Genomic DNA, 16,479 nt, shown 5'->3' on the forward strand with positions numbered 1-16,479 from the left:
TTAAAAAATATAGATGTTTTGCTTGTTAATTGTCCTGTTGGAACAGTGTAGTTTGACCCTGAGGTTCTAGTGCCTATCCGCTTTCGGCCACCCCTCAATGTACTTTGGTTTTTGTACGGAAGAGGATTAGAGCCCCTGAAAAAAAAAAAAAAAAGGTTAACTGATTTTTACATTTTATTCATTATAATATGAGAAGTCGGAATTCTGAGGAAAAAAGTCAGAATTCTGAGAAAAAAGTCAAAATTCTGGGATTAAAGTCAGAATTCTGAGATTTAAGTCAGAATTCTGAGAAAAAAGGCCAGAATTCTGAGAAAAGCGTCAGAATTCTGAGAAAAAAAGTCAGAATTCTGAGATTACAGTTAGAATTCTGAGATTAAAGTCAGAATTCTGAGATTTAAGTCAGAATTCTGAGAAAAAGTCTGAATTCTGAGATTAAAGTCAGAATTCTGAGATTTAAGTCAGAATTCTGAGAAAAAAAGGTCAGTATTTTGAGAAAAGAGCCAGAATTCTGAGAAAAAAGTCAAAATTCTGAGATTAAAGTTAAAATTTTAAGATTAAAGTCAGAATTCTGAGAAAAAGGTCCGAATTCTGAGATTAAAGTCAGAATTCTGAGAAAAAGGTCCGAATTCTGAGATTAAAGTCAGAATTCTGAGAAAAAAAGTCCGAATTCTGACTTTTTTCTCATATTATACAGAAATACAATTTAGAAATCTGTTAACGATTTTTTTTTTAATATTTTCAGTATTTCGGCCCCCCATTTAAAAATGTTCTGGCTACGCCTCTGCCCTGGGTGAGGATTTGTGTGATTGATGGTCACCTCCCTCCAAGCAGCGTTTCATGCGCCTCCTCCCACCTCCTCCCCCCTCTCCCTCTCTCTCTCTCCCTCTGAAAGCAGGAATGTGTGATCTGGAGTCCGCCTGATCACTGAGCACCGCTCCTCTCGTCCTTCTCGCACCAAGCAGGAGTAAATCATTGATTCAAGCTCTCGCTGTTAGACATTGGCGTGGAAGGATTCTGCAGTGACTTTTTCTATATACCGTATTTTGGATCCACTCTTTACTCGATCGGAATCGTTTTCTCTCCTCCTCGGCTGGAGAAAAGTTTGCTTTCAGACCCAAACACAGCTGGACTCCGCAGATGTAAACAGCCGCTATAAAAGAGCGCACCTTAAAACCCCCGCGTCTTCCAACATGTAAGATTTTAACCTTTTAATCTGCCTTGTAAATCTTTTCAGACAGAAACAGTCAAAGCTAAAATGTGTTGCATGAGGTCACCCCTAACCAGAAATCACTGCATGTTCATGAAGAAGTGGCAGCTCCTGCAGGGACCTGATTCCTCAGCCAAATGTTTCCAGGGTCAGTTGATGTTGGTGGTGCATAGTTAATTAATGATCCATAAACCACAGTGTGTAAAGTTTTACTATGACACGTGTACCTGTGTGTTATAAACATGCACATTACTATGAATGAATTTGAAACGCAGTGTTCTTTTTTTAACAAATAATCATATCTTATGGGATATGCTGCATTAAATACAACTACATCAAACATGTTATTAATCCTGCAAGCTGCACCAAAAATATTTATATAACATTTTTGTAAGAATGCACTAAACAATTAACCAGAGATGGGAGGTCTAAAAATTAGGCCATGAAAGACTCTGTTAAGTGATCAGGAAGTACTGAAGTTATACTTGTTTTTTCCTTTTCTGCAGATAAGCATGTATTTTTTTATGTTTTGTTTTTGCAGATAGGGAGAAACATGCAATGTCTTAGTTTTTCTTTCGGAAACAACGATCTCTGTCAAAAACTTGCATAATATTTGATTATTTTCTGTGTTATACTTATTTGACTACTGGAATAGGGCAAAAAGGGGGTTTATTAACATTCCTGTATTGCAGATAATTGAAAAGACAAAACAGTCCAAATTTCCAGTAATATATCCAAAGGTTCAGTATTTTTAATTTTTTATTGAATTGATCAAAAAAATGAATTTCCATCATATAAAGCCTATGAACATGCTCATCTGTGCCATATAGTTTGCTAAAAATGTTAAGTTTCATAAGGCAGTCCCTATGGATTCAGAAAACTGCTACCGTTTTATAAAATATACGGCTAATTTAACCTTGTAAAACTGTTTTCTGTCTCTTGACAACATAAATAAATAAAATAGCCTAATTGAAGAACCAGAAACCTAAATTAGCCACAAAATGCCTTTATCTTTGCATTTCTAATTTATCAGGGTTAAAAAAAAAAAAAAGAAATAAATGCATGGGATGTAAAAAATTACTCTTTTATTTTGCTAATCTAAGTTAAATTGATTAAACAATTTGCTTGAGTTTGAGTTAAATCATGACAACGGTTTGTTTACCATTAATCAAATCACAATTATATTTAATCTATAAGGTTTTGGATCTTAACATAAACAACAGCAGTTTCTCTAATGCATTTGTCTATATTTAATTATGTTTTTATATAAAAAACAGCAATCAATTATAGGGTCTTACTAAGCTAGTAAAGAAGTTTGCATAATTAGAAATATTACCCTCTGACACTTTCTGTTTTGTATTTATGCTTTTGTAAAGACTGCATAACACTATTTAGTTTTATTTTCCCTCATCTTGCTAAATTAGGTTTCTGGTCTATAACTCCACAGCTTGTTTTAAGGAAGCATCTGTGAAGCAGCTCTCAATCTATATTTCTCCTCCTCCTGACAGGGATCCAGAGTCACTGAGAAGGTGAAGACCACAAGTGTTAAATGTTCACTGCAAGCCCTCCAGCAACACAGCAACTGCTCATTTAACTGCTGTCCTGCTCAGTGACTATATTTACGATGGCGTCTAGTCTTACGTGCACTGGTGTTATCTGGGCCCTGCTGTCACTCCTGTGTGCTGCTGCCTCCTGCGTTGGCTTCTTCATGCCGTACTGGCTGCTGGGAACACAGATGGACAAGCCTGTGTCTTTTGGCACCTTCCGTCGTTGCTCATACCCGGTACGAGATGAGGAGAAACAGATCACGGTCATGGTGGAGCAATGCGGCCGCTACGCCTCCTTCCATGGCATCCCGAGCCTGCACTGGAGGATCTGCACAGTGGTGACGGGCGTGGGATGCGGCCTCCTACTGCTGGTGGCCCTCACAGGTGTGATGGGCTGCTGCATCTCTGACCTCATCTCTCGTACGATCGGACGCGTGGCCGGTGGCATCCAGTTCGTTGGAGGTGAGCAGTTTGGTTTCTTCTGGGATCAACTATCCAACTCTGATTCCTGTTTTCTGCTTTCTACTTTATAAGTCCGTGGTGTGCAAAAAAAAAACTGTTCATACAAATTAACCATTAATTAGACCAAAACAATCCGAATGCAACTTGTAAAAGCATAGGTTTGTCTTAACCTAAACCTTCTTGTACCTAAAACATCTTAAGTTTGTTTTTATTAGGATTCTATTCAATAGACCAACATAAGGAGGCACATAATTGTAAAGTGTGTAGAAAATTTTACAGAGGTTTAATATTTCTCTTATACTGTATTCAATTCCCTGTCCTCTAGTACTCAATACTCAAAAACAAGATCCAGCGAAACACATTACCTGTATAAATCACCTAATTAGCAAATGCAGTCCACCAAGTTGGACTGTAATATAAGTATAAAAACATTTATTGGTTCGATAAAATCGTTGTACGCACAGCCCCATAAACATGAAAAACAACAGCATATGGCTTAGGTGTAAAACTGGGTTGTAAAACAAGGGCTGGGTTATAATACATTGTTAGAAGCTTTGGGACTCTCAGAGAGCAGTACTCAGTTCATCACCTCACATATGAAAAGAGTGAGCAGTGACTGCCAAAGGGGGAGATGAGTTTAAATCAGAGCTCCCCAGAGATCTGTAGCCAAGGTAAAAAAAATAAATAGTTGACCGGACACTCCACAAATCTCCAAGTTAAGGAATGGTCACTGTGGAAAGAAAACCATAGGATGCCCAGGCTAATGCCTCCTTAAGTCACATGAGGAACAGAAATGTGGGGGAAAGTGCTCCACTTTGATCAATATTGGAATTGCTGGCAGTATGAGCTGAAAAGTTAGACTTTACTTTACTCTGAAAACTCAACCTTAAACTGACTTAAATTTGGAGATGGCAGCATCCTGATATGGGGATGTTTTTCTTCAGCAGGAAAGAGTAATGAATCTACAGTACATCCTGGAAGCAAAGCTTCTAGATACAGAAAAAAATTTAAGACTAACCCCTAATTTACATAGCGTCCACCTACTCTAATCCCAGCTGAAAAATGCAGAGCAAGTACGCAACAATTATACTCACTGAACGCAATAGTAGCGTCTCTAAATAGCAGTGACTAAATTGAACAATCTGTGAAAAGACCAGAAAAGGGAAAACTTTTTTAGTTAATGCTTTTATCGAATCAAACTGTTTCTGAGCTATGTTGGAAAGAAATATGAGAAAAATGTGAGAATTGAAAAACCAATAGAACAATAGTCAGAAAGATTGGCAGCTTTAATGACAGGAAAGTTCTGTTTTATAGTTTAGGAATTCAAAGATTATCCATCCATATCATTTTTAACTTCTTCGTATTAATGCATCTCAAGTCATATGTCAAACTGTTGAGTACTTTTAGAGCCATAAATAAATACTATTATAAAGGTGATGAATTGTATTAAAACAGTTTTTTTGGGATTTTAACAAAACGGTGGTGAGAAAACAAAGATGTATAAATATTGTAACCTTTTTTCCTGCTGTTCTTTCCCAGTAAACCCGCTGTTTCCTCTCTTACTCTGTTGCACAGGAAATGAAGTCTCTCTTTGAGCTCTCAATTGTGCCTCTAAAGTCCTTTTGATAGTTTTGATGTTTTATGCAGACTGCTGTTTTCTAATGAAGCCAAATTGTTGGGAGGGTTTTTAAAGCATATCACATCAAGCTGGATAACTAATGAAGGAAAAGCTTGCTGTATTTGCAGTGTGTGACTGCACGTGGGTTACATTTGAACACTTGGCCTTTTTGCATACCGAAATCTTTGCTTGTAAAGGTAAGGAAAGCCATTAGGGTTGCAGATAAACTAAAATTCAGTTCTGTTTGATTCTTTAAGTTTAAAAAAGTCCCTGCTTCCTTTATGTTCCCAGAGAAACAGACTTCTGTCAATGTTGCAGAAACTACATCTGTTTGTCTGTTTGCAGTCAATTAGACCCAGTTTGGTTCAGCACTGGCTTTTGTGTGTGTGTGTGTGCACTGTTTATTTATTTGATTTTTTTTTTTTTTTTGCACATGTGCTCTCTTGGGACTGGAGGTCTGAGGGAAGGCTTCCACTGAAGCTGCAAATTTTTTCCCTCGCCCCAGTTTAAGAAGCTGTGGCGCTCCAGCCCCTCTCATTAACTCAGAAAGCGTTTGCTTGCATACTGTGGTTCACCACTCTGCTGTTTACAATCCCCATCACTTCAACTTGGATTTAAAACATGATGGGCCAGAGAAGCAGGTTGCAAGCTGATTTTAGGGAGCTGCTAGGCTTTTCCAGTAGAAAAAAGAAGAAAAAAAATCTACAGAAGACTACCATGTCCTAATTCTAAAAGGCTTAGCTTCTTGGGAACCTCTTCAGCATTAATGATGTATAATAAGGCAGATGATTAAGGTGAAGGCAGCTTGGGTTACTCTGAAGTCTGCCCTTTTTACATAAGGAAAGCTTCTTTTAAGCTTCGAAGCTACCACATAAATGCAAGCTGCTATATTTGGTGGGATTAAAAATTCCTGCCCGTCTTTCTTCCAATTTTTTTTTCCACTTGCAGACCCACAAATCCAGACACGCATGAATTTAGACGGTGGGAGAGTGAAAAGAGTCGACGTACAATACAAGAGATGCCGCTCAGGTCCTTTCATCCTGAATGCTATAGCGAGCCAAAGGGCAGAGATGTCTCAGAAGGGCTAATTGGAGGCGACACAACTGAGAAGCTCAGTGGGCTGTTGCATGTATTGTCTTCTGTCACTTCCAAAAGAGTGCACAGATATTCTGGCGGGTGAGGGTGGTTGAGGGAGATAGCAATTGAAACATTCGGCATTCGCTTCTTATTAGCAGTGAAAAACCTGCAGAGTCCTGCAGGGAAACAGGCGGAGATGGGGGGCTGAGAAGTGTGATCAGATATTGTGATTAGCGGGAGCAGGGAGAGGAAGTAAATGTGATGAGCAGCAAAAGTGAAGTGTGAGCCTAGCGCTTGGCTGTTTGATGGTGGGGCCGTGCAATGCATCCTTCTGGGTATTCCTTGATCCCCTTGTGGACGATTAATTAAAAGCGTTTTGCTGTAGGATGCTGTTGCTGTTAAGGGGGCTGCTACAAATAAAATATCAGGCTAAAATCTTGCTATATATCATATTTTCGTGGAACAGATTAGACCTGAAAGGTTTCATTAGTTCTTCATATGATTAACTGCAGCTCCCGACAGGAAAACTCCACCATTGTTTCATCGCAGCACAATGAAGTAAATGTTGCTCCAGAGTCTTTTCCTTGCTAATGTCTGTGGATTTTTTTCGCAGCATGGAGCATCCTCAGATTCATAAATCAAAGGCTTGAGAGCTTCAACTGATTTACATTCGTTTCCTCTTTTGCTTTGCAGCTTTTTTTTGTTTTGTTTTAGTTAAACACACGCGCACTCTCTGGAACGGATGTGGCACAGGCGAGTGGTTTAGACATTTAGAGATTCTTGACTTAGATTTGGTTGTCAGGGATTTGGTCCCCCTCTGCCTCCTGCAGAGGCCTGCCCTGTCTTTCTGGGCACTTCAAGCAGAACTGCACAGCAGGAGGAAAAGCTGTTTTAGGTTTGTTTTTAACAGCCAGGATTTAGGCCACCCCAAACCTATTTTCCTCTTATGCACTACCTCTGTTACAAAGTTGATTTACAGTAGGTTTAATACAGCATTTATATATTTTGAACCTTTTAAATGCAACAACCACAAACGTCAGTGTAATTTGTTGTTTTTTTTGCAACAGACCAACAAAAAAAGCACAAGATTACACAAAAAATTACACATGGAAGCTGGTTAAAGTTAAATCGGGGCTAGGATAGAGCTAAATACCAGGTAGATCTCTATGAAAAACAGTTTTTAGCTACGAAAGACAAGATCACACTAGAGGACTAGTTTCCAACAGGTTAAAGAAACCTACAGCTTCACCTGATTGGTTAAAGTGAGGGTTATCAAAATCCAGGTCTCTGCATCTTGTGTCCAGTAAGTGTCCCTGCAGCAGTAAGCTCAAACATCATGGTTGAAAACGTGTCATGGGATTCCTCCAGAAGCCTTCTAATAAATAAATCATCTGAACTCTTTTGATATTCATATATGTTGAACCAAAAAAACATCAGAAACATGAAGGACACTGACTGATGTTTTCAGGTTTCTAATATTTTAACTGAATATGAGAAACAGTGCTAGATTTCTTATTTAGTTAATTAGAAAACTGCACATGCTAAATGCTGCCTGTGGTCAAAAAGACACCACCCGCATGGAAAAGACGCTGGAGCGGCATCGTGCTGTGGGGACATCTTTCATCAGGAAGGCTAATCAGCTTATTTTTCAGGTGTCCAAGATTTGATCTGATCATTTCATCTGAAAGTTACAGATATTTCTGATTGCAGACTCTCCAGAGCTCTTTGGTATCTGAGCTTCCTCTTAGTTGGTGTAAATAGCCTGTGGAAATCATTTAATGAAAACCAATAAGCAGCTAAAGCTAAGGCTTTAAAACAGATTTAATGTACAGCTGAACTTCATATAAATAGTTTTGCTAAGATGGAAGGAGAGAGTCTGGAGAAAAGATGGCTGTCTTTATGATTCAGTGTTAAGTTTTTTTTTTTTTTATAATTTCTCTTAACTATTTGCTGAATTATCTTCCTCCTTGGTGACAGTTCTGTCGAATGGATTTGACATCTTGTAACTATTCTTACCTCTCAAAAAATTCCTTTAGATTTAATGCTCAATATTTTCATTGATGTATAAAATCTGCAGATGTTGCAATATGCCCGAGTCCTCGCTGTGGCGACCTCTCAGAATGATTAAATAGATTAGTTTCAGTAACATGTGTTAACAAGTTCAAACATCTGGATTTTTGTTTCAGATTTCCAAAACTTTACTAAGACAGCCTAATTCCCTTACTGTCTGACTGGCTTTAATTGATTTATACCATAGACTTGATGCCAAAGCCAGTCATAATTTAACTGTGTAATCTTAAAATGTATTTCAAACTGGGACAGAACAGATAGAAAAATGCTAAAATCCTATTTTTCTGTCAAACCTGTTATGTTTGTTGTTGCTTTGCCTTCAGATATAGTAAGTCGGCCAATTAGTGTAAGTCTGTTTGATAAATAACAAAAGGAAACAGCATCTGTTCTCACCAGAAGCAACTGACATTATAATGGGTATCTTTCTGAGTAAAATGCAACTGAAAACATTTTCGTTCTTATGATTGGATTTGAATTTAATTTTTATAATTAATCATAATGTTCCTTTATTATGGCGCAGTGCTGTGAAAAAATACTCAACACCATATCAAGCTGATCTGGAAAAAAGAAAAAAGAAAGAAATTGCTCTCATCTTACCGTGTGAAAATGTTTACAAAGCGATATCTTAGGCTCTGGACTCCAGAGACCACAGTGAAAGTCATTAACCGCAGATTAGATTAACAGCAAACAGTGACAAAACTTCCTAGGAGTGGCAGATAAAAAAAAAAACAATTTCAAGACAACATCGATGATTCATCCAGGATTTATTGAAAGAACTGAAAAGAAAATCTTAGACAACTTTTATTGTCATTTTGTACACACAGAGTGCATACAAAACAAGATTTCGTTCAGTACAGCTTTCATGACATTTCCATTTCTTAAAATTTCAGCAGTGATCACATGTAAGCAGTATGGGAGAAAAAAAACATGGTGCAAAAAATACACTGATATGGAAATTCAGAGCATTGAATATATATGGTGCAATTAAGCAATTATGTTTTGGTTTGGTGTTGTCTGTGTGATGCAGAGTCTGTGGCATGATTTAGAGTTTTATCAACAGTTCAGATGCCTGATGGCGGTGGGGAAGCAGCAGTTTTGGAAACTGCTGGACCTGCATGAAACGCTGCTAAGCCTCTTCCCAGAGGGCAGTGGGAGAACAGTCCATGGTGGGGGTGTGAGGGGTCATTAATGATGTCACAGACTTGGGACACACAAATACTGAAGCACCCACTCACTGGCGTTGTTGAAAGTCAGAGTTCATAATTCGTCAATCTGTTAACTAAAAACAATACAGATATCTGTCTAACATTTGTCAAAAACTCACCATCTTAAGAAATGTGGCATCATTTCATAAACATAATATTAAACAAGACATGACGGTAGGGTGATATCTGGACCTTCTTTGCTGTTTAAGGGATCTGGAAGACTTGTTTTAAACTAAGGTAACCATGAATTAGGGAATGAATGTCTGGCCATCAGTGCTTGACCTAAAGTTAAGGATCAAATGTATTATGCAGCTGGAAAATAGCTTTAAGGACATCAAGTCCATCCCAGCACTAATTAAAATTTTACTGAGATCCTGTGACATGACCTTAAAGTGGCCATGTACGCCCACAGACCGTCCATTGTGGTTGAATTAGAACAATTCTGCAAAGGCGAGTTGGACAGATGGGTCCACAGAAAGGGAAATCACTTATTTCCAGTTGGGGCAAATGCATAATGACAAAGCTTAGGAAAAAATACTTTCTAGGATAAACCCAAGACAACATTACTGGTCAAAGTGGAGAAAGTTTTTTTTTTTTTTTATCTCTCTGAACATTGTTTTGACCTGGAGAGAATATCAGTACAACCAAACTCATTTTAGCTTCTGATAAAAATGTCAGGCGAGATGGCCGCTGGAAGCCAGAGGGTGCAGCCTATATTTCATTGAGGACGTGTTAAAACTGCTGAGTCCTCAATAACTGAAGGTGAAAACAAGACAAACACTGTGATGCATGAAGGCCTGCACTTGGCCTTTTATGGAGTTTGTCGGGACAGCAGGCGGTGGGGACACAGAGGACTTTCTTGTAGGTTGCTTTTATGTGAACTCATGAGGTGCTGCATCCCTCAGGGATTTTGCTCAGGTTTGAAATAGTTCCATGCAGCATTTTCAGTAGCATAAAGGAGTACTATGGTCAGAAGGGAATTTAAGAACCTAATTTTCTCTGTCAATGCTGGAAAAAAAAATAAAAAATTCAGTTTGGTAGGGAAAATGTGATACCATCAGTGTGAGATGAGACTAAATTATTGATTAGGGACATTTAATGTTTATTACATTAGATATTAGTCAAGAGTTCTGACAGTTCTTTGATAAAATGAGATCAGAAAAATCAGGGTTTTTCTCATGCAGCTCATATTCCCTGTGAGATATTCGGGGTAAAACGACAAACTCATCTTCTAGTTGACATGTATTTATCTTGCAAACTTTAGATTCCAACCTATAAATTCTCTAAGGTTTTAAATACGTTAAAATAAGCAACTGTCATTCAGCAGAAGCTGATCAAACTTTCATATTTTCAACACAGAAAGTGTTGCACTTTGGCTCTCACCTCCACAGTTTGAACAGATTTGTTGGCAGCTTTGGTTGAATACTTCTCACCCCGCCTCCACTGAAGATACAGTTGATCTGAAATATCAAATAATTGGCTGTGGTGCCTTTTGGGAAAGCTTCACCATTTATTTTTCTGGTTGAATGGCTGTGTTTACTCCTGTGTGCTACATTTTTTTCATACACTGGCGTGGAATCTCCGAAAACTAACAATACCTTTTGGAGGCGTTTTATACCTTTTAAAATCAAAGTTTTTAATGGATTTGTGTGGGTTGGAGAGTCATATCATGCTACCATGAGTGCGAAAGCACCACCAACATTCAAAAGTGACCAAAACATCAGTCAGGAGTGTGTCTTGATACTAATTGCCAATAATTCCCACCTGTTGTCTATTCTATTCGCACAACAGCATGTGAAACTGATTGTCAATCAATGTTGCTTCCTAAGTTTGATTTAATTGAGTAGTTTAAACCATATAATATTGTTAAGATTTCATGTATCTTCACATCCCTCATCAAAAGTGATGAAACCATTGCACACAATATATGTTAATTTTCAAATTAAATCTGAATGAAAACATCTGTTCTCATAAACAAATGTTAAAAGATGGTTTAAAGCTATATTTGTCTGAATAGTGACGTGTCTGCTACTAGAAAGAATCCTATGGAGTTTGTTGCAGCTTTGAGCCCGTCTGATACAGATTTGAATGATACAGCAGTAGGTTTTGCACTCTATCCATTTATTTTTGGGCAAAAATATATTGTTTTTCTTGTGAAACTGTTTAAATAGGTTAGGTTTTGTGAAATATGTCCCTCAAGCATACAACTCAGCTATAGTAGTATTTATGTTTTACCACTGCTTTACTTTTATACAGTATATGACAGTTGCACTTATTGTAAACACTATTTGGCTTTCAGTTTGTGATGGGAATATCACAGATGGCTGTGCAAAGCAATTATGTTAGATGGAGAAATATGTATATTAAAAAAAGAGGGATAACTAAGTAACCTGTTTAAACTAAAACATTATCAAAGCCCTTTTTTCTTTCCTATTGTAGAATTTAGCCTGATTTGGTGTTAGTCTACCTGCACCACACATCTTGACTTAAAAAAATATTTGCCTACACTGCATTTCTAACTCTCTCATACTGTGAGGACATCTGTTTCCCACAGCTCTCTTCAGGTGGTGTTAGGTCGATAGTGATAACCTCTTAGTTTTCTGCTTTCAAGCATTACATTTTTTTTTTTTTTACCAAAACTGCTTATCATTTATAACTTCACCAGTGTTGACAAAAACTAACTTACATTAGAGAATAATTTATCCCAGAGTCTGATGGAACAGTTGCCCTGTTTTCCTTTAGAGAAAGTGTTTAGCCAGTAGTATGCAGTGTTATTCTTATTCCACATTAAGCGTTTGGTATTATGGATCGACGCTTCCACAGGGTTTTGTAAGATTGGAGCTCAGTATAAAGGTTAGCCTTGAAAGATACTTGCCTAATAAATTTGTTCACTTACACGCTTTTGATCCTTTTTAACCATTCTGCAAACTCTAACTTTAGCTATCGATGCAAATGGCAATAAAAATACAACTTAATTAACTGGAATTTATTTACCGCTATTCAGATTCACAATTATTGATGGCAGATGTGATGAAACAAGACTGAGGGTTGACAGATTGTTGTTGTTTTTTTAATAGATTAGTTTTTTCTTACTTGCAGTATGTGGGATATATGTTAGATTTTATGGAAAGATGGTTTATAATACATTTTCATTTTCCCTTGACATTTTTATATTTGTTTACTCTTTTGAGAGCCACTGTAAATAAATGCTTCTATGTGAACACATGGACATTTAAAGCTTTATATCACTGTCCTTCACATAAACTATAGTGATATATGTTATGACAGTAGAAGAAGGTTTTGATCTTGAGCCTCTGGTTACTTTTAGTCTCCAGTATAAATAAATAAATGGAGAGGCCATAAGATTAAAAAATGTTACCTCAAAACCTTTTAAGGAAGTCTTTCTTCAAAAAGATTGAACCATTTCTTTAAATTTGCAACTTCTTTAGGTATGTTGCTGCCAGATAAGGTGACCTGTTAAACACAAAGTGTAATATTGAAGTGTGGCTGTGTGCCAGCGAGCTCACGTGAAATTAACTTCACCACGTCTGTCTTCACTCCCTTTGAGGCGCTAAGGGTATACCAAGGACATGAGCCACATTTATGGGTATAAAGACATGTCTATAAATTACAGATGGGCGGTCTTTATTGTAACCATAATGTTGCCAAGGGTTGTTTGGCTCTGTCTGGTGTTGTCCGATGTCAAAGCCATACCAGCACAGCCAGGAGCTTTGTCCTTGTGTCGGCTTCAGGAGCTCTTGCCAGCTGGATCCCACCCATTCCCAGAATGTGCGCTTCCACTCACCCCCGGCACTCATTTTCAAGAGGTACAACAGCAAGAAATGGCATCCATATGAGGAAGGCTGCAGGATAAAGAGCTCATCTTTCTGTCTGGAACACTGTCTCTTGACACTCTTTGTTTAATGGTGTCATATCACAACACATTTCCGGAGAGTTGGGTAAACATTTCCCTGATGCACTGTATTCCTTCCTCTTTACAGAGCTGCCAGTTTGGTAGGGCGATGATGATGATGAACTGTGCTGTCTTGTTTGTCTTGTAACGGATTGAATAAAGTGAATTGGATTGCAGCAGCAAATATGTTTAAGCCACAACCTTCCTTTTTTTTTGTTGCTGTGAACGTGAGGTTTGTGTAATGGTGTTTCATTGGGTATGTTTCCGGCCTCTAATGGTTGTAAAGTGGATCTCTCTTCCTCTGGGTTGATTGATCACCTAAAGTACAGACCACTCTTGCACTGTAATATGCTCATTCAGCCCAGAAGCATTTTTTTTTTCCTGGACGTACATTTCTTTTAAACCCCCACCGAATCTGAGGGTGTTTGGAGTTAGAGAGCCGTGAAACGTAGCCTGAGAGCCAGAGGCTCTGTTCTCCCCAGTGCTACAGTGTATCCTCTTTTCCTCTATAGACTATCCTTCTTCTGTTCTTTCCTTATTTTAGTTTTCTGTCTTATTTTCAGTTCCTACAGTCTTTAACTCTGATTTCACCTTTCCCCCTATTTCTGCTTTCGGTTCACCCATCTTTCTGTGCTCGGCTCCTTCATCTCCTCCTTCGCTCAGACTAGGTCAGAAAGCAGTGACCCAAAGAGTTGACCAGGGTTCAGGAGGAAATACAGAAAAAAACAGCATAGATATAAAAATATCATGTTAAAATAACAAGCCAGAAAGTAACAGAGAAAGGGGCGGAAAGCCAAGCATCAGCAGGGATTTAGTTTTGTCGAACAGGAAGCATGGGGAGCAAGGGAGAGAAAGAAGGGTTATTTCAGTAAACCCCTGTGTTAAGTCGTTGTTTTAGCCGGACAGCAAAAGGCGTGCTGCATATTGAGCAGTTTCGTTGGGTTTTTTTTGTCACTGATTACAAAAGTGTTCCAGAAAATGTGTGTGGTGTGTCTGCAGTCATGTCTGACATGGTTCCAGCTGTAAAAACAGAGAGCAGAAGGAACTTTACAGCAGAGATGAATGAATTCAGGAAGCACAGGAATTTGGTTGAGATTCAAAAATGGTCCAGGGTTTGTTCACAAAACTTCTTATAAAAAGATCTCTTGCGCGAACATCAAGTGGTGTATTGTAATTCCCTCAGTTACTTGTTTCTCTCCTGTTTTTAGTTAAATAACTGCTTTTTAGGTAAATATGCTGCATTCACAATATTTTTGCAGATTTTCTGTGCAATCATTGTGCAATTTTCTTAAAGCAGTTAAATGAAAACATAACTTAAACACATGATACTGACATATAATCACAATACCGCATTTTCCAGACCATAAGCTGCTACTTTTTCCCCACGCTTTGAACCATATGTGGCTTATAACAAGGTGCAGCTTTTCTGGGGATTTTTCCTCACCTCCAGAGGGGGAAGTCAAAGTTGGGAATGAAAGAATAAAGGGCTAATTTTCATTTAACACAAGAACATGGTAACAGCAGGCACGACAGAGAACAACATTCACAGATTTTGACATTAATTTGCCGCATTAAAGCTGCCAAAACAATGAAGAGACTGGGCTCAACTCATGCAATAAAGAGCTGAAGAAGTCCCATCTTTTAGTAGAAGCTCCTACTGCTGCGTAGCCTAGTAAACTAGCGCCACTCGCTAGCGGCCAAAATATTTTTTGCCTGCGAGTGGTCTAGCCTCGATCAATGCCCCAGGCCCTAGAACTGGCGGGCCAATCACAATGCAGTAATGTGTTTTGAATTTCTGGATGCAAAGCGGATGGGGTTTTGAGGGCGTGATGACAAAGCTGCACGACACAGTAGCATGTACTGCTTCAACAGCAGCTTTTAATGGAGCACTCCATTGAAAGTTAAAAGTTATCTTTTCTGGTTTTGTTGTTCAATAAAAGTATGTTTTAAGATCATTTGAGACGAGAATATTATACTTTAAAGCGTCACTATATGGTCCATTTACCGATTTAATGCTGCCCGTCTGCAGCGACCCTCTCTCGGCAAAGTCGTGTGTGAAGGACTCTGATGGCGATTTTTGACTCAGCTTTGGAATCAGTTTGGAAAGGATTAGATTTGGGGTTTTCATTGAAACGTGAGCAGAAAGAGGCTCTACCCTCATTAATTTTTAAGAAGGACGTATTTGCTGTTTTACCAACAGGCTTGTTTACATTACCCCACCAGCTTTCTGTTGCGCTTACTGCGTCACAGTATGTTGCGCACATTGGTCAGAGCGTTGGCCAGTAGGCACAGATATGGTTTGAAAAACAACAGGTTGTTCTCAACAACACTCTTATGATGTCTCATTCATCAGGGCCAGACTAAATTACACATTTAATCTCACATTTAGTCTGGTGTATCAGGCTAACTGCTGCGAGCCAGCAAGCTAACGACAGCTAGCATTCTTCTTTGTCCCTACTAAAGTAGAGCTCCCCCTACAGGTTTGGTGGGAGACAAAAGGAAGACAAACTACAAATTCAAGACATGTTGTTTTAAACCTTGTAGTCAAATTTTCAATGTCTTTAAAATGGCCTAAGATTGTGATTTTTATGTAGAATCCTCAGTATGGACCTGTGCCCCTGCCCTTAACCCATGAGCATTTATTATCCTTTAGTTTGTGTCCGTCTTCGTAATTGTTAATTTAGAGCTATACTCTTTGAAAAATAATTTTCCCAAACAGTCACTTGCAGACTGGTGGGCTGAAAGGTTCTTTTCAGATATGTATGCACTACTTTTCTCCAAAGCAGCTCAGACAGTTGTTCTGAGGACGTGGGTGGTTTTCTGTGAACATGTAGAGATAATCTGGTGTGTGTCTGCGTGAAGGAGCCTCAGTTTATACCTTGTAACATTTCAGTATCACTTTTAGGGCAGCACGTCAAAAATGGAAAGTTGTCACATTAAAGATAAGCTAAGTCGTGGTACTCCTGCTGGTATTTTGTTTGGCACCAGCAGCAGCTTTTATCACAACACCTGAGCCAAGTAAATGGGTAAAATGCTCTGCTGAGGATTTGAAACTGTGTCTGTTATTCAGAGGTAGCGATTTTAAGCTGCAACCACATAAAGTGGAAGAAAATAACTAAGGCTGATGTCCATTATACACATTATTATAAATCTACCTAAACCCCTGTTAGTAGGAGCCCAGGCATGGTCTTTTATAACATTAAGAGCTAGTTCTTCAGAAAGTTTGCATGTATAAAAACCACATGCAAAGTAGATAGCATGAGCAAAGCTTATCTACAAACCAGGTGCAAATCAATTGCGTGTGTAAATTGAGTGGAACAGTGGCCGCAACCTTTTTTGTGTACGTTCCTTCATGAATATGCAGATCATGCGTTATTGAC

General features: G+C 38.5%; 1 protein-coding gene across 1 annotated transcript in view; it reads left to right on the forward strand.

Annotated features, from left to right (window-relative positions):
- Positions 1–894: 894 nt before the first annotated feature.
- lhfp (lipoma HMGIC fusion partner) overlaps positions 895–16,479 on the forward strand; it is a 75,809-nt gene continuing 60,224 nt past the window's right edge. The window contains exons 1-2 of the mRNA XM_015391378.1: positions 895–1,192; positions 2,716–3,216. Coding sequence (XP_015246864.1) covers positions 2,832–3,216 — 385 coding nt within the window. The 5' untranslated portion in view covers positions 895–1,192; positions 2,716–2,831. The remainder of the gene's footprint in view (positions 1,193–2,715; positions 3,217–16,479) is intronic.

The sequence above is a fragment of the Cyprinodon variegatus genome, unplaced genomic scaffold, assembly GCF_000732505.1.
Source record: "Cyprinodon variegatus isolate N-32 unplaced genomic scaffold, C_variegatus-1.0 Scaffold539, whole genome shotgun sequence".
NCBI lineage: Eukaryota > Metazoa > Chordata > Actinopteri > Cyprinodontiformes > Cyprinodontidae > Cyprinodon > Cyprinodon variegatus.